This window comes from Solanum lycopersicum, chromosome 11 (assembly GCF_036512215.1).
Source record: "Solanum lycopersicum chromosome 11, SLM_r2.1".
Taxonomy (NCBI): Eukaryota; Viridiplantae; Streptophyta; class Magnoliopsida; order Solanales; family Solanaceae; genus Solanum; species Solanum lycopersicum.
Window position 1 is genome coordinate 3475864 of NC_090810.1, and position 18225 is coordinate 3494088.

General features: G+C 33.6%; 2 protein-coding genes across 20 annotated transcripts; both read left to right on the forward strand.

Moving 5' to 3' along the window:
* Window positions 1–112: 112 nt before the first annotated feature.
* On the forward strand, window positions 113–7144 carry LOC101251735 (beta-glucosidase 42). 2 transcript variants are annotated; one of them, XM_004250033.4, is made up of 13 exons: window positions 113–457; window positions 1076–1142; window positions 1215–1273; window positions 1784–1859; window positions 2402–2476; window positions 2654–2741; window positions 3208–3433; window positions 3666–3781; window positions 4661–4875; window positions 5006–5040; window positions 5120–5222; window positions 6004–6112; window positions 6806–7144. In XM_004250033.4, the coding sequence occupies exons 1-13, from the start codon at window positions 308–310 to the stop codon at window positions 6999–7001; spliced, it is 1515 nt and encodes a 504-aa protein (XP_004250081.1). In that variant the 5' UTR covers window positions 113–307; the 3' UTR covers window positions 7002–7144. The 2 variants fall into 2 exon arrangements, with proteins under 2 accessions (XP_004250081.1, XP_069147669.1); XM_069291568.1 differs by having other exon boundaries at window positions 177–457; window positions 1788–1859; window positions 2380–2476.
* A 3040-nt stretch (window positions 7145–10184) lies between these two features.
* LOC101252038 (U11/U12 small nuclear ribonucleoprotein 25 kDa protein) lies at window positions 10185–17950 on the forward strand. 18 transcript variants are annotated; one of them, XM_010314312.4, is made up of 11 exons: window positions 10185–10323; window positions 11057–11109; window positions 11364–11496; window positions 11886–12180; window positions 13030–13058; window positions 13804–13870; window positions 14076–14133; window positions 15225–15440; window positions 15540–15645; window positions 16470–16569; window positions 17511–17950. In XM_010314312.4, the coding sequence occupies exons 4-11, from the start codon at window positions 11920–11922 to the stop codon at window positions 17616–17618; spliced, it is 945 nt and encodes a 314-aa protein (XP_010312614.1). In that variant the 5' UTR covers window positions 10185–10323; window positions 11057–11109; window positions 11364–11496; window positions 11886–11919; the 3' UTR covers window positions 17619–17950. The 18 variants fall into 18 exon arrangements, with proteins under 18 accessions (XP_010312614.1, XP_069147677.1, XP_004250082.1 ...); XM_069291570.1 differs by lacking the exon at window positions 10185–10323 and adding an exon at window positions 10347–10440; XM_069291576.1 differs by lacking the exon at window positions 11364–11496 and having other exon boundaries at window positions 13327–13870.
* The last annotated feature ends 275 nt before the right edge of the window (window positions 17951–18225 follow it).

The window sequence follows — 18225 nt, forward strand, 5'->3', positions numbered from 1 at the left end:
TATATTAATTTATAATGATTCGAGACACATTATTTAAATTCATTGAATCTTTGATACGTTTTCTACTTCAAATTGATGACTATAATTAAAGTATTTTTAGATAAATAAAAACATTACATATATTTTTTTTTCTTCTGAAATTTAAATAAAAGATATCCTACTAAAACACTTTTAGTTTCAGCTTATAAAAGTTTCAAATTGAATTGAAGACAATACTCCACCGATAGTATTTTTATTTTTTTTAATATATAGTTTTTGAGATTTTTTTTTTCATCCATTAAAACTAAAACTACAACCCAGAACTTTAATGGAAGCTAATTCAAGAAGATTAATGGGTTTAGAGAAGAAGAAAAAAGTAGAAGAAGAATGGAACAATATTTACAACTCTAAACACCAATTATCTTCTGCTGATTTTCCTTCTTACTTCGTGTTTGGTGTCGCCACTTCTGCTTATCAGGTTTTGTTCTATGCTTTTATATTATTTCGAGTTTATATGAATTCAATGCGATACTGTTTGACTTGACATAAGTTATATTAATTTAAGTGATATTGTTTGAGTTTGACATAAGTCATATTAATTTTTGTGATACTGTTTGATTTGACATTTATACTGATTTACGTGGTACCATTTGACTTGACATAGGCCTTTTAAGGAAAAAAAATTATGACTTTTGAAATTTATGATCTGAAATCAAACCTTTGGGTATAATCATAGAAAAGTGATATTGTTTTGGTTACAAACTTAAGAAGAGAAGGTGCTACATAAATTGTAGTTTTTAAAAAAATTTTGTTTGGACATTTTTTGGGTAATTCCAATCATGAAACTTTGTAAAGTGCATGTTGAAGTAGAATTTTAAATATCAAAAATTTAAATTTTTATGTTTTTTTCTATAAAATATATGGTCAAACGAGAGCTTAATGCTATAATATTTAGAGGTTGGACCCATAAAAATTGAATCTTGGATTCGCCTATGCTCCTCTTATCATTTTTTTTTGGACTAATGTTTTTGTTTTCTCTCTTATTTTGTAATATTTTTTTATTTTTATTTTTGGGAATTTTGATATATGGGAAAAGGTTGAAGGTGGAAGCAAAGAGGGAGGAAAGGGTCCTAGCATATGGGATTCTTTTTCACATACTCAAGGTAGTTAAGTGTCTTTGCTTTTTGTTTTTTTCCCCTTTTCTTGGTGGATGTTTTGTTGAAGTTTTTGTTTAGGTAAAATATGTGATGGAAGCACTGGGGATGTGGCTGTAGATCAGTACCATCGCTACAAGGTACAATCTACTTCTCGTTATCATTATTATTACTCTCCTATTATCTTATTCTTCGGTTTTTATTACTTGTTGCTTCCTTTGCTTTGGTTGTCGTATTATCTTTTGTGGCTAGTGTCCATTATTTTCTGCATGGATTTTTCTTCTTTTTACTACTGAATTTCCTTTCCTTACTGATTTCGATATGCTTTACTTGAGCTGATGGTCTATCGGAAACAACCTGTCTAACTTCATAAGGTAGAGGTAAGGCTGCGGACACAGCACCCTCCGCAGACCCCACTTTTGGGATAATACTGAATATGCTGTATTTGTTTGTCAATTTTATTACTTAGCAAAGAATATAATTTGGAATTGCGATTGGAAATTTTACTTAAAGGACATTATGTTTACCTTGGTGTCCATAAAGATAAAATACCTTGTGTTTTACTATTTCTTTTGTTGATATACTTTGTTCTTATTCACGGCAGAGTGTTCTTTTTCTTTTTTGGTCTAATTTTGTTCTTTAAAATTCAGGAAGATATTGAGCTCATATCCAAGTTGGGATTTAAGGCTTATCGTTTCTCAATATCGTGGAGTCGCATCTTTCCTGGTATAAAGCTTTTCATTTTATTTTTTGATGATTGTGGTCTGCCAGTCAGCTGTCAAAGTTGTAGTTACTAGATTGCAAGTTTCGGAAAGCCTTTTTCTTTTCTTTCTTAAGTTTCATGTTCAGTCGAACAAGCAAATTTCGTGCTTTTTCATTTTTGGTTGTGAGCGATCTCTGTTAATATCAACTGCTCTCCCAAGTAAACACAGCTTTACGGAATAGCGTTTTTTCTTGATTGCTTTTTGGTGCACCCTGTATATTCCGACTTGTATAGAGGATTTAGTGGCTTTTGTAGAGAATCATGTTTTGATGTAGTTTCTCTGCTCTTTGATATACGTCTTGTATATGGTAATTTTCTTTCCACTGCTAATAATATATGTGCTATCACATCTTTAGTTTACTTCAATTTAACATACCTACTACATTAGCCACTACATGACCTTAATGCCTGGCTTAAACTCGAATCTTATGTTTGTAGTTACCGGTTCCTTAGCCACTGCAATATGTTTCCGATTTTTTATAGGGTTTTCTCCGCCTATGTACAGATGGTTTGGGTACCAAAATCAACGATGAAGGCATAAAGTACTACAATGATCTTATTGATGCACTACTTGAGAGGGGTAAGATGTCATCCGTTAATTCTTCATGTTAATGCAAATAATACGTAGCCTTTGGTTTTATGTAAAGAAATTTGCCAGCTGCTTCTTCTCTGTAAACATAACAATGAAGTGAAGGTTTTATACTGATTCAGCATTTCCTTTTTTTGTTCATTGATGAATTTCTGCCATGTTTTCCAGGCATTGAGCCTTGTATAACATTGTATCATTGGGATCTCCCTTTGAATCTTGAGGAATCTTGTGGAGGCTGGTTAAATGAACAAACTATGTAAGCTCCTGTCCTTCAATTTTTCTCTGTTAATCAACACGTCACAGCTTTTTCTTGTGCTTATAATAGAGTGGTTGGTGCATATGGAATTCTAAGACTCTATCATAACTTTTTCAGCACGATTTTTTTTAAAATTATATCCGATGGGACACTAATGTCTTGATTTGCTGAAAATGTTGTAAAGTGAATGTCCAGTGCTGCGATTTTAAACCACGTTCTGGATAAAGTGTAGCATTCATGGATTCTCTACGTCTGATTGTGCCTTTTCGTTTAATTGACCTACGTTAGTTTTAGGTTTCTGAAGGGATATTAAATGTTGAGATTTCCCTTCTGAAGAAGGCAGGCCTTTCCATTTTCATTTTCATTTAAGCTGCAATTAAAGTTTGTTTATCCATGTAACTTGTGGAATAGTTTGTCGTTAATCACCTCCTAACAATCAACTTGGATTTTGGCGGCAAATATATAGAAAATATTTTGCCATCTATGCAGAAACTTGCTTTAGAAGCTTTGGCAATAAAGTGAAGAGGTGGATTACAATTAACGAACCTCTTCAGACTGCTGTAAATGGATATTGTACCGGTATACATGCCCCTGGAAGAAGTGAAAGCTCTTCTACTGAACCGTTCTTGGTAGCACACAATCAGCTGTTGGCACATGCTGAAGCTGCTTCCATTTATAGGAATAAATTTAAGGTAGCTCTTACAGTTTGAGAATTACTCTTGTTTCTTTAAAAATGTTAATGGAAATTCTTCCAGTCAGAGTTATCTCTGACTGATATTTTGGCTTTAAATGTTGTAGCTAAAGTTTCTGTGATCTTTTTTACGGTATTTGTCCCGACTTGAGGCTTAAGGCCTTTAAGAAGTTGGGGATGGAACTTTTCTGCTTTGTCCATTGTTGATAATATTGGTGGTTCTATGTTTACAGGATGAGCAAGGAGGAGAAATAGGCCTGGTGGTGGATTGTGAATGGCCTGAGCCTTTATCGGACAGTTTAGAGGACAAAGATGCTGCAACAAGACGCCTTGATTTTCAGCTTGGATGGTACTTTTTGTTATATCTGTTTTAGTCAGTCAAGAGTTCATGTTTTAAGCAGTGCCGGAACTAGGATTTGTATTCAAGGGGTTTCAAAATATGAAAAAGTAAACATAAAAAGAAATCAACGGTAATTACATTACAAAGTTTTCTTACTTACTTGGACAGAATAATTTTTCAATGAAGGGTGTGCTAGCCGATCGGTCATAAAGTGTGTATCTCAGTGATGGTCCAGATATTGGGTAAAATAGGTAGTACATATGGGCTGAAGAGGGAAACCTGAAATATCATCACCCTAAAAGCTATTGTCATTTGCATTGAGGCACTAAGCAATATTGACTTAGTAAACAGTAATTATTTTCTTAAAGAGGTCCATGTTTATAATGAATTAAAATTGATTGCTTAAGAGATAATGTATTTGAGTCTTCATCTTTCATCTCAAGTCGAGCATCTGAAAGCCTGACATATTTCACTTACTTACAAAGAAAATTACCCCAAAAAAGGCCTAACATATTTCTCTTAAACTGAAAATTTTGATCACGAGCCACATAATCTGTTGATCATCATTTTTGTGAATCTTCTTGCTTAAAATCCATCAAATTCTGGACTCTACCATCAAGGCATTAGGATAAAAGGTCACCCCCACCCTCTTTATTGTGAGTTGTTACTAAGTTTGATTCAATTTTCTTTGAAACAACTTTGTTCAATGATATGAAATTAACCTTCTTGAAGCTCTAGACCTTGTTACTCTAATTTTCTATGTATCTATCCGAGAATCTTGTATATATTTTCTTTTAAAGCATGTATATAATCAATATAAGGTATCACAAGTCAACTTTCTCTTTTATGTTTTAGATTTTTGTAATTTCTTCACAAACATTCTAACAGGTACCTGGATCCAATATTTTTTGGAGATTATCCTGAAAGCATGCGTGAAAGACTTGGAGATAGGCTTCCAAATTTTTCACAGCAAGACAGGGAGTTGCTAAAACATTCGGTGGACTTCATTGGTCTGAATCACTATACTTCAAGATTTGTTGGTCATGCAGCAAATAGTCTTGAAGAGAATGACTTCTATAAGATACAGGATGTAGAGATAATTGGTATGCAAGACCTAAACAACTTCTGTCATTTGTTAGATTTTTCTAGTCCATGAATTATGTGAGTGTTTTCCTAAGTTGACGCGTGTTTACTCTTTTCTTTTTGTGTTGTTTCTTTCCCTGTTCGTCATAGCTGAATGGGAAGGAGGAGAGGTGATCGGTGAGAAAGTATGTGTGGTCTCTATTTTCCAGTTCCATGGATGTATATGTCAGACATCGTATACTGAAAATGTTAAACTTCGTGCAGGCGGCATCATCATGGCTTTATGTAGTTCCTTGGGGAATTCGGAAAGTTCTTAATTACATTGCAGAGAGATATGACAATCCACCAGTGTATATCACTGAGAATGGTAATGCCTTCTGCTTTTCAAGGTTTTTGTTGGTCTCTCTGTTTGAAATTCGGAGGTCATCCAACTTGTCTAACTTTAGACAACGACTGCTCTATATATATGTATATGTGTTACTTGATCCCGTAAATATTACTATCATTTAAGCTTTTTCATAAAATGTTTGGAAAAAGATCATATTTATACTACTATTGCCTATATGTGAAAAAATGTTTTGACCAAGAAATTTCCATTAGCTTAAAATTGGAAGTTCTTTTGAAGGGAAAGGATTTATTAGAAAATAATGCAATTATCTCCAATTCTAGTGGTTTTGTGCATAATCCATCCTGGCTTGCGTACATGATGAACTTGAGTGTGATTTTCTGCTGAATGCAGCACTTAAGATTATGCTAAGAGCACTTTCATTGTCATTCTTGTTTTGGGGAAGCAATGGTCCCTGTTTGGACAATCCGAATGTCTATGGCCTAACCTGCAACAACGATTTGCTATGAGGTCAAAACTGTGAAGTGAAATAAATTGTTGTTCTCTTTGACTCTCCGATAGCTTTTGACAATGTGTCAAGAATGAAGGCCTGAAAGCACCTTGTGAACAGAAAGAGCTTCTATTTGAGCTTCCCTGATAAACTAATTTTCCAACTGTTAAAGTAACCGTCCGACATGAATTAAGTTAAAGATAACATTTTCAAACTTGCTACTAGCAGTTTGATGAACACTTGCAAGTATTTGTTCCATGTAATGACCTAATTCAGTTTTTTTTCTCTTGCAACTTCACTTTTCATGTTTAGGTATGGATGATGAAGATGATGACATATCTCCTCTCCATGAGATGTTGGATGACAAATTAAGAGTTTCTTACTTCAAGGCATACCTTGCTGCTATTCATCAGGCGATCTTGTGAGTATTCTCACAAACCTCTGTTTCATAGCCCTCGTCTTATAAGCATGTATTGGCATCAACATGCATAACAATTTTCGTTGATTCCTGTCAGATATTAGTAGCTCATGTTTCTGCATGTTCTGTCGGCTGCGTTCATTCAAACTTCTATTTGTCAATCATCCAAATCATAGAAATTACTTGCCTCTTGAAATATCGTAGTTCATTCCCCATTCAGTTTTAACATTGATTGGGAAGCTTCGCCAAGTATGAGATATTGTTTACCAGCACCTGGTAACAGGTAAATCTGTCCGCCAGGGATAGAACAGATGGAAAGAAATCATCTAGTGTTTTGTTGTTTCTGGTATTTGAACGGGAGACCTCAGGATATGCTCAAATCCACTTGAACCTGAGAGTTCCTACTCTTGTCTCATCTTAAGCTCTTCTTTCAAGAAACAGTTGGTGTCCGCTGTTATTCCGGGAAGAAAATGTAGTTAAGTTGTTGATAATTGTCCCTCTGCGTACTTTACCTTGTTGTCCAACTATTTAGCACAATAAAAGGCTGGTATAACATACAACGAGGGCAGAATATCTGCTGGTTGCATGATTCCAGTGTTACAGGATCAATCAAATGTTGTGTTTGTTATGACTGGATGGCGATGTCTTTGCCTACACTCTATACATACTAACGAAGTCCTACATTTGTCTCGACAGGGACGGTGCTAATGTGAGGGGTTATTTTGCATGGTCATTGCTGGATAACTTTGAATGGAATCTTGGTTATACAAAACGCTTCGGTCTGACATACGTGGACTTCAAGAATGGGCTAACCCGGCATCTAAAGTCTTCAGCTTACTGGTTCATGAGATTCTTAAAAGGTGGACAAGTAAAACATGGGAAAGAAGATTAACTAACTTCTTGTGTTCTGGTGTTAGCAGCTTATGTATTTTCATCTTCTTCTTTTTTTCTAGTGACTCTCTGTATACTGCTGCTGAGGCTTTTACATGGAAAACTTTTCATCTTTCTTGTATGATAGGCATAATCATGACTTTATTTGTTTGGCTCAAGGTGCCTGGAATATGGAATCTGTGAACTCACTGTCAAATAGATTTAACTTGTATGGTTCAACAATCATAAGAAATTATAAGTTTCTTGAGATAAGTCTACGCGTTTCTGCGGCTGAAAATAAAATCACAAAAATGAATAAGAAAATCTCTAGGTTGAGACACGGATATCTCGCTCTCTTTAAGAAGATTCAAGCCAACTGCGGCATAATCTACACCAATCCATCAGTAATACTCTTGACTCGTCCCCTCCAGGATACAACATCCCAACAACGTCGTATAACTCAAGCAACTCCGGATTAGTTGAAGAGGTCTACATGTCTACAAAAAGAACACTTTCCTTCAACATATACTACTCTCTTTTGTACAGTAAATATAGTTGAAGATTTACAGTATTTTCTTCCTTACAATGACTAAAAAGATAATAGGTAGTAAATTGATAAATGAATAGCCCAAAGATTAGTAAGTTATCGATATCGGTTCTGTTTTAAATAGCCCTACATCAAATAGTTATTGATACACATTTTAATACGAATTTAATCAAGCATTTACATATAATCACTTTTAGACACGTAACAATTTATTTTCTTCTCCTTTATATTAATCATAATTTTCTTCTTCTTCTTCATTCCAAAATGAGGGTGAATATCCACTACAACAAAAAAGATTTGTATCGACAAACTTTCTATATTGCCGTGAAAATATTTAACGATAATTAAGTTATTATTATTATATTTAAAGCCCCTAAAAACTTTAGTGACACTTATAAGAGTACCGATTATACTCATATGTATTATATAAAATATAACATAACAATAATTAATATTATAGCCGCAAATGCCACAAAATTATTTATTTGTTAGTAGTGATGAGTAATTGGTTTCTAAAATAAAAATATTAAACGAGCATAATTTAACGAAACCTCAAAAAAAAATTATACTACTTGACAATTTTTAAATTGATAAATTTTTAATAAAATTAAACTCGAAAAAAGGTTCTTGACTATTTTTTTTTTAAAAAAAATATATATGATATTATCCATGTGTTAACTTAAACCAAAGATGTGTATTAATTTGAACTAAAGGGTTAAAGTAGAGCAAAATAAATAATGAGAATTCATACAAATTCTTTTATTTTCTTTAAGGTCTTATATAAGTAAAAATATTTATCTAGAAATGGAGAAATTAACTTTAATTAAATATAAGGAAAAACATTTTTTTCCTAATAAATATAATTTGTCAAGAATATACTTTTTATTTTATCTAAAAACATTGTTTATTATTATTATTGTTATTATTATAAATTTTGTTTTAGTTTTATTAATTGTAGGTTTCAATTAATGCAACTCCAAACTGCCATATTTTTGTTATTACAAATTAATATTAGATTAACATAAATAGTCTTTATTATCCTTTTATTGTTATTCACCAATTTTTAAAACGTTACTATATGTTTGATTCATTAATCCATTTACCCTTTTGTATTAATTATTAATTAAAAAATCTATACTTATAAATTAACCATTTCTTCTATTTTTCAATAGCAAAAAATGGCAATTAAATGGATGAGAATTGCACTATTAATTTCCTTGTTGACACCAATAGCATTAGCCATTCAAGAAGAAGAGTTTTATAACCCCGATCACGGTGGTGATTTCAATTCATACGATTCTTCTTTATACTATACATTCCCGAATGAATATTATCGTGATAGAAAATCGTCAGCACCCGAACCGTATCCCGAGCAAGTGGAGGAATGTTTGCAAAACATTTCAGATGATTGTGGAATAATCATATTTAACAAGATCATGGATAATGGAAAGTATAGTGATGTGGGAGAGTGTTGCACTCAACTTATCACATTGGGAATAAAATGTCATAATGCAATTATGGAATCTACACTTCTTAGTCCTGAGATGAAGGGAGTGAATATAACTCAAATTTGGAAAAATAGTGATAAACTTTGGGAAGAATGTAATTCTATTTCACCTTCTAGTTGTTAATTTTATTTTTATCGAGTTTATCGATATCCCAATATGTTAATGTTTTCGAATAAATTAAATTACTAGAAATGTGTAGTATGTATCAATATGTGTATTTGGCAAGATATTGTATTGTTTAACATATAGAGATGATAAAATAGCCTATGAAATTATAATTCGATTAAGTTTTTAATTATTGATTCGTTTATTTTATTAATCACTCATCAGAATTTGGATTAATACTTCAGCCGAAATTAATCTATGATAAATCTTGTTCCTAAACTAAAAATATACCAAGTCTCATCAAAATTTAAATTGTGCTAACACAAAAAGATATCACAAACATTAAAGATTGTTATTTCAAATATATACTCCCTCCGTCCGGAAATGTTTGTTATGTTGCGCTTTTCGAAAGTCAATTTGACTAATTTTTAAAATTGAATTAGATCACATTAATTCGATTTTTTTTTTATTAAAAAAATAGATATTTTAAAACTATATGAAAAGTACTATAAATTGCAATTTTTTAACATATTAATATGATGAAAAATTATATCTTAAAATGTTAGTCAAAGTTTTTATAGTTTGACTCTAAAAATAGAAACTATGACAAACAATTCCGAAAGGAGTACTAGTTAATTTGTTAATATATCTATAGTTTGTCTAATTAATTACAATTCGCAGCCTACTTTTAGCTATAATTATGTGGCTCAGCTTTTTTGTTTGGTATAATTTGCACATTTGTATAATATAATTTGTATAATTTTTGTATAATTCATAGTTTATATAATTGTTTTACGGTTCTGATGTTTATAATCGTATAAATTCGCTATTTCCACCAAACATTGAAGGAAAAAATGACAAATATACCACTGAACTATCGTAAATAGTATGCAAATACCCACCATTATATTTTTGAGACACTGGTGCCTATGCCGTTCAAAAACTAAAACATATACCCTTTGTACTAACTACATACACGTTTAAATGACATATATGCTCTAATTTTTTGATGGTATCGATAGTTTGAATGGTAACTTTTTCCCCCAAAATAAAATGAATTAATTCCAAACAAAAATTAATTATCTCTCATACTTTTTTGTGTAAACTTATTTTACACTTTGAACAGCTATTTCTGCTCCTATTTGGAGCATGATTTTCAGTTCCAGAAAATTTTCATCAGCCCAGTAAGTATATATACAATAAGAACTCCAAATTAGATGATTTTTTTTTAAGCAAATGGTGTTTATGCAGGTTTTTAACTTTGATAATCTGATGAAATTTGCGATTTGTGTAATAATTAGGTTTGTTTTGATGCATTTTTATGGTGTATTTGATGTGGGCAATCACTGTAAACTGTTTGCTTATTGCTGCTTTCATTTTTCCTATTTTTTCCTACGGTGTATAGAAAACCCATGATTTTCAATTGCAGTATAATTATTGTTCTAATATTGTTTTTTTTTTCATTACCAAATTGATGTAAAGTTGGAGCTAGGGTTGAAGGTGATTTTTTTTTCTTTTCTGATAACCGTGGTGTCTAACGATATGAATATTTAACTCCTTTACGAGGAGTTCACTGTTTCTTCTTAAAGAGAAAGGCCACTCTGATTACAGATTCATTCTTGGAAACCTCCCAGATATAAGATTTGATAAGAAAGTGTTTTTTTTTTATTTTACAACTATAAGATTTGATATGGAAAGGTCTCTCTGAGTTTACTATTAAGTATTTATATTGATTTTGCTTATATGAGGCACAAAAGATTGAATATTGTAATTTATTTTTCTGAAAGAGCATTATTTCATGGTTATGATTATTGTACTAGCATGTTTTCTGACTTGTCCCTCGTTAAAATGGTTGTGGTTTAGTATTATTACTCACTGAGCTAGCGTCTCACTCCTCGCTATAATTTTTTTTTACAGAGAATACAGGTGACTTTGGTAAGGTCTAGAGCTTTCGAGTTGATAAATTTTCGGTAAGCCCCGCACTTGTTCGCGTGGATAACAAGATTATTAGTTGTTATAGGCATTTGTTGAAATTCTTAGAGTCGCTCCATAGTCATTTCTTTTATTAGAAGTTATGAGTATTCTTTCTTATTGTAAACTAGTGTCGAGTATGAGACTTATGTTTTGGAGTTGGAATTAGTATTTTTACTCTTCGAATAGTTTATTGATGAATAAGTGGGAAAAAGATGAGATTGGTTGGCTGCGTTATTGATTTCTGTTACAGGAAATTTCAGGATAGGCCTAAAAACAGAGGAAACTCTGTCCGATTTTCTGTAGATTTCTGGTTAAGGCTTGCTTTGGAACTCTTCTCCTTAGCGCCGGTCACAATTCTAAATTGGGTCGTGAAATAGTATCAGGTAACTTTGCCGACCAAGACTAGGAAAGATAGGAAGAATCACCTAGTTTTTTGGGTTTGAGATTCTAGTTCTTTTAAGTTAGTGAGTTCTATATTAATAGTTTGTGCATATTCAAGAGATTTCTTAAGAAAAAGATAGAGTTTGGACCAAAGCTAGTGAATTCGGGCTGAATGTGTAAGCTATACCCTAGATCTTTCCCTGATTGCTGACATAGGTGATTGGGAATAGTTCTGATTCCTAACATATTACAGTACTAAAAAAACTCTAAAGCTAAAATCTTTAAGCTGATTTTTTATATGTAAGTTTCAACTTTTGATGCTCTGATAAATTTTACTTGTTTTTAATGATTGGCGTTTTTTCCCTTTTCTGGTGTATTTGATTTGCGGCAGATAAATACATTGGTTGTATAAGTGTGTAATTCTGATGGGGCATCATGAGACGAATTCGTCCAGTAGTAGGGACAGGTCTCCTTCTCAACAGAGGCACAGACATCGGCGTAAGGAGAGAGATTTGGATAGAGAATTGTCATATGAAAAAAGAGAACGAAGGTCAGGAAGAGATGTAATTGAGCATAGGTCTCCTAGGCCAAGAAATGATTACTCTTTTTCGGGTTCAGGTCATCAAAGAATGGCACATCAGAGACCCAGTTCAAATTTTAGTGTTGACACAGAAAGAAAAAATGAGGTGCTTCATTATGAATAATACCCTTTTGTATTGGAGTATTATTTTTTTTTTCTTTTTTTGAACTTGCTGTTTCCTATTATGCTATTGGACAATGTTAGTGAATTGTTAATAGATTGATTAGACTAAAGTTTGCATAGGCTGTCATATCGTGGATTGAGAATTGAAGTTCTTGGGCATTGAATAATTAATTAGAAGATGGAAACTGTAAGAAGCTGGACATTAAGAAAATTAAGTAAAGCATTGAAAGAAGATAACAGTATGAATCTCATTTATATTGCTGGAGACAACCTAATTGAACTTGGCCTCAGACACACTCAAAAAGAAGATGGTATTTGGGGGTGACATCTGCAAATAGATAACAAGCATTAGGAAGGAATTGACGGATGTTGGAGCTTGTGTTGCCTTGAAATTCTACCTTGCAAACAAGAGAATATAAGAAACTTGACTAATGTGTCGGTGAGAGTGCTAGACGAAAGTAAAAATTTGATCTCTAAAATCTGAAAGAGGAGTCGGATGAGAACGATGGGAGAAGGAATAGTAGACAACAATTTACAACGGTTAAATAAGATAGAAAGTTATAATACCTTATTAACTGATTGAATATCCATCTTTTTTTAAAAATAAAATAAAATAGGTGAATGTCCATCTTTTTCTTGAACCTTGTAACCAACAGTTGTTTGCTTCCTTTGCTTGTTCTTGAAGGTCATAAAAATGAAACGGATGTCAGAATCCTAGCATATTGTTCTTTTAATTTAGCTGGATAATTTTGTACTTCCAAATGCATTTTGCATATTTTTCCTCTTTCACGCTGGAAAAAATAACCTAATTACTATTCCATCTTTTTCTCAGGCGTTCGACCCAACTGATTCTGAAAACCGGTAAGCCTCTGATGGAGATTTGGTTCTTTAGCTCTTCTTGTCAGTACATGTCCATAAACTTCCTTTCCTTTTCCATACCTAGTCAGCCTGAGAATCAGGAAATCTCTTCGGCAAGAATAAAGAAGCATGATCCTACTTAAAATATAGCATGAAGTTATCAAGTTCTTTTGTCTCTTCAGTAGGGGGATAGCTCCAATTAGCTGAAAGCAGTACTGTAACTTCGTTGACTGCCAAATCTTATGATAGGTAGCTTTTCATCTTCTTTCAGATATCTGCCTTTCATTGAACAACCACCTATTTCTTAACCTGAGCGGAAAGAAATTGTAACAACTCCATTGCAGTTACTATCTCAAGGCAGCGTATCTGTTGTGACTATTTCTAATGCATAGATTCTTCCATTATTGCTGATCCTCTACTGTATCATAATGTTATGATGAACAAAGGAGCTCATTTTCCTTCAAATAAGAAAAGAAAGGGAAGTGCAACAGAGTAGACCTATAGTCATGCAAAATAGGCAGGTTTTATTATTCTATGCAATCCCCATAACTATAAGTAATGACATCGCTTGGAGACTGTGTACTGTTTTCTGGATGCCTGAGTGGCATTATCAATTGTTTTCAAACTTATTCACAGTGTGTGCGAATGGCTACATCTACCTTTTGAAGTGCAATAAGTATCCCTTTTTTATCAGCATATATGAGCACCTTTACCAATTTTTTGAGTCACTCATTACTTGCCTAAGCAGGAAGGATAGAGATGTTAGCATGGATAAAACGAAGGCAGATGAACAGGACCTGGAAGCTAAAAAGGAGGTATAATGATTTTGCCATTGTTATCATGGCATTTTTCATAAAGTCTTACCCTTCTGATGGGTCTAGAAAGTTGCAGCACAGTTTGATTTCTTTTTGCCATTTAGCTGTTTAGATTTTTAAATTTAGCTTTCTGCGAAGTGGATTATATGCTCTTGTATTGTCCTTAAATTTCATATACTAAGTTGCTTAAATCACTGTTATGCAGCAAATGACATTGTTAGAGATGTCCGGAGATCTTACTACAGAACCTAAACAACTCACAGGTAGTAACTGCATTTCCTTTTAGCTTCATATTCCCAAAGAATTCTTCTCTTTCCTCGGGGTCTCCTATCCTTGTACAGATCTACTTCTTAAATAATACATTTTATATATTTATGCACACAGACACACGCAGACACACACACACATATCTATGTATTTATTTGTTTCTTTTGAGAGGGCTAGGAAGAGGAAACCGAGTTGCAAAATCATGCAAAGTCCAAGAACCTATCACTGAAAGAGAATTAGAAATTACTATTCTTTTCTTAGAAAATTTCTGAAATTCTTAATTTCTCAAATACTGTCCATAAGACCAGGTAGGTTCATTTTGAAAATTGTCTTCTTTTTTTTTTTGATATTGCCCCATTGGTTCATGTTTGTTCTAATGATCAGAGATATTTTGCTAAGATATCATGAGACTACGGTCTCATTATGGCTTTGCCGATCACTTCTTTTAGATCATCATATTGTACTTTCTTTTATGTTCTTAACAAGTTTCAACTATAAGAAAGGAGAACAATTTGGATGAAGAAAGTTGTTTATAAGAGGCCAGTTATAGTGAGCGATCTATGTTTGGCTGCACATACCTATTCGAATCTCCAGTAGCTTGCTTAACCGAAGCTTGAACTAATGTCAATATTTCTTTGTATTTTTTTTTTTGTTTCAGGAGGTTTCCGAGATGGATTAGTACACTTCCCTAGTCCATTCTGAGATGAATTCGCATGAGAAAAATCTCTTTGTCTGTTCAATATATATAAATATGATTCAACTCCCCTCTCTCCCACATAAACATATGTGCGCGCACAGAACCAAATGGTTTCTCTGTACTTGTCATGGGCATAATACAAACCATATGACAAAGCTACCTGGGTTATATTCTGTTTGATGCTTGAAGATATTAGGTGAGAATTATGAGGGTGAAGTACAGAGGGAGTACTAGGTAGAGTAGAGGTGTATGACTATTTCTGCTCTCTTAGCTCGCATAGTAACTTATAGAAGTTTCTGGATGGACTTGCATTCTCTAGTTTTTGTCCATGCTGTTGTATGCCTATTGATTCTTATAAGATATTGGCTAATCTAAACATATCTTTACCAGCAGAGGGAAGAAAGGAGGAAACCAACGTGTCACTGGAATATAGTAGTGACATGAAGAAGGCAAGACTCCATTCAACACTGGTTGCTCTCCTCAACGATCCTGTGCTTGCTGATATACCAAAAAACCCAACTCTGACGGATGTGGACACCCTTATCAGCTTGGAACTTGGGAGTGCCATGCGTATCTCTGTCCTCAAATTGGATGGCAGCTCCTTTGGTACTTAGGTCTCAGTGTTCTTAGTTGCAAATTTTGTTCCTGGTTTTAATGAACAAGAATAAGCAATTTCATCCATTAATTTTCTTCCTTTCGATGAAGATGTGACAGTGATGAATTCGGCAACAGTTAAAGACTTGAAACAAGCTGTTCGGAAAAGGATTGATGACACCGAGCAATCTAAGATGGGCCATCGGCACATCTCTTGGTATGTTGCTTGAAATGCTACAGGAATATTGTGACTTTGTGCTCTTAGAGTTAGTTCATGTTTTCCTTTCATCATAGCCTTCTTTTGGATAGGTAAGAATTTTAATTCTTAGTAACCGAAAAGTGAAATGTGAAACTCGAAAGTCAAAATATAATGTTGGCACTTACTGTAAGAGGTGGTCAGAAGCCAAAGGAAGAGTGTAAAAGTTGAAACAGCAATAGATTAAGGGAGAGGTTAAAGTTTGCTAAATCAGCAATACGTCAGGAAGAATTAGATTGAAGGTAGCCTTAGAAATCAGAGTGATGATATGGTGCTGGACCTGCTATACCTTTTCATAGGGGATATATGGATATCTTTCCGGGATAACCTGGAAAGAGCAGGTGACCAGCAAGCCAATGTGTGTGCATCTGGAGACATTGTAACATAAGACTCAACACTATTGAAAAACTACAATTGATTGATTTGATGATGCTGTCTATTTTATTGGAGAATATTTGATGACAGATCTTTTTTGAAACCCTGGCTTGTATAAGTGCTACTACTTTTATTTCCCTGCTCAAAAAATGAATTTGTTGGCATACGAAGAATGTCATTGCATCTCTTTAGCTCACTTGACATTCAAGTGTATGCTAGGCAAAACTTTGATTGAACTTTTAGTCTGTATAAGTTAACTATTGTTTTAACAATAATTACCTCGAGTCTAATGGTTGGCATGGATCACTTGAACTATAGCTTGATGGTACTCACATTGAGCTTGTAAATTGCTATCATTTATTCTCTTCCCGCTTTTTTTAGCTTGAATGTGTATTTCTGTTGATATGCAGGAGGCATGTCTGGTCAAATTTTTGCCTTCTATTCCACAATGAGAAGTTACTAGATGATACTGCTAAACTTCAGGACTACAGCATTAGGAACAATGCTCAGGTACTTTGATGCTCACATTCATATCTTTATTGCATTACCAAATGCCAATTTGTTCTCGAGAAGATTGAAGAAAAGTTCCAATATTGATCTCCAGAAGTAATATATTCCCTATTCACTGGAGTGTTAGGCTGCAGTGCTCTAACTGACCTCTTCCGTGAATATCCTTAGGAGCTTGGCGTAAATCAAATCATCAGGAGATCCATTTTAGCGATTTCCAAATATCAGTAGTCTGTTGCCGCCAGGGATTTTGTCTAGTGGTTAGAGCACGTTGTGCGATGTATGAGGGTAGGCACATATTACAGGCTTTGAATCCTGCTTCAGATCAATGCCTTGTATTTGAGTGGAGAAGGATAGAGGGACATGTCCATTATGGCATTATCTACTGGTTTTGTATGATGTGCCACTGACCCTAGGGGATTTCTCAGTGATCAAAAGGAATACATATTTTAGTAGTCTGATCATAACATCCAGCTTAATATTCTCAAAATGATCAAGTTGAAGAAAGAACTCTTTATTGAAAACTACAGTTTAGAGTAAAACCTAAAAGAGGAACTAGATTACTTGTTATCTTAAGGAGATGTTGATTTTTTGAGGGTTTTATTGCTTGTCCTGCACATCATTGTGATTTCTTGTGCTGTAGATTGAATGTGGAAGTTGGCCTTTTGTTCTATTTTTGTTCTGACTTTATATCTGAGTTTTGTAATTCCTGATATATTCTATGTTTGTGGGTCTTCCTTTTCTGTCTTCAAAAAGTAGTACAAGATCATATCAAATGGTTAGAATGGACATGTAAATCTTCCTCCAAAAGAGCATTAAGTTTAACTGTTTAAATATAAGCTTCCTTAAGTAGTTGGAAGTTGGAACTCCGTTTTATGTTGGGCTCTTGTAAGCTCTCGTATGATTCTTGAATTTTTGCTCGTCTAATTTGAGACGTTTGGCAGGTGCAATTCGTTCCCTATGTCATCTCGAGGGCCTTTAAGAGGCATTCAAAGAGGAGAAAGCACAGATTCTTTCATGGACTAAGCAAAAAGGGGCGCACAACAGATTGAATCAGGGATTAGACTGCTGCTAGCTCGTGCTCGTAATAGCAAATGTTGTTGTAAAGTCTAGGAGCCTTTCGCTTTCCCTGATCATATTATGTTGAAAATACTCAGCTAACTATCTTCGAGATGAGCTTAATGCAGTGAAAATGGCCAACATATATTTATATAGCCGATCTCTACTCGTTGGAATTGAGGTGTAGTAGTTGTCATTGTTCAACTGTCTAGTAGGAGAACTACCCAAAAAAAGGTTTGGAAGTTCATCTAACACTTGAACTGGATATATGTACTAATCATTAGATCTAAATATACAATCACAAAAGGGAAGGTTTGGCTATTAATCTACGCTCATTGATGAGACGATAGTGAAAATGTGTAGTTTTCACTAAGTTATTCTATTATTTCCTTTTTATTGGTATAATTTTGTTTTTTATGTCTATGTAAGTGAAAAGATTGGGGCCAAAAACAAAAATAATAGAGTAAAAACTTGTGAATATCAAATCAACATCTTATACAAGGGAAATTTTAGTAGATAAAAAACACACAATACACATCCTAATAATGCATTTCCACATTTTGTAACAAGGCAAAAGTTATGATGATAACTTGCAGAATA

What these genes read in the sequence shown, in the direction of transcription:
- LOC101251735 (XM_069291568.1), top strand. Translation starts at nt 308, where the DNA reads ATGGAAGCTAATTCAAGAAGATTAATGGGTTTAGAGAAGAAGAAAAAA. An exon ending in TGGTTAAATGAACAAACTAT is followed by an intron (nt 2,742 to 3,207) that starts GTAAGCTCCTGT and finishes GCAAATATATAG; the next exon opens with AAAATATTTTGCCATCTATG. An exon ending in AGTGTATATCACTGAGAATG is followed by an intron (nt 5,223 to 6,003) that starts GTAATGCCTTCT and finishes TTTCATGTTTAG; the next exon opens with GTATGGATGATGAAGATGAT.
- LOC101252038 (XM_010314312.4), top strand. Translation starts at nt 11,920, where the DNA reads ATGGGGCATCATGAGACGAATTCGTCCAGTAGTAGGGACAGGTCTCCT. An exon ending in CCAACTGATTCTGAAAACCG is followed by an intron (nt 13,059 to 13,803) that starts GTAAGCCTCTGA and finishes TTGCCTAAGCAG; the next exon opens with GAAGGATAGAGATGTTAGCA. An exon ending in ATTGGATGGCAGCTCCTTTG is followed by an intron (nt 15,441 to 15,539) that starts GTACTTAGGTCT and finishes CTTTCGATGAAG; the next exon opens with ATGTGACAGTGATGAATTCG.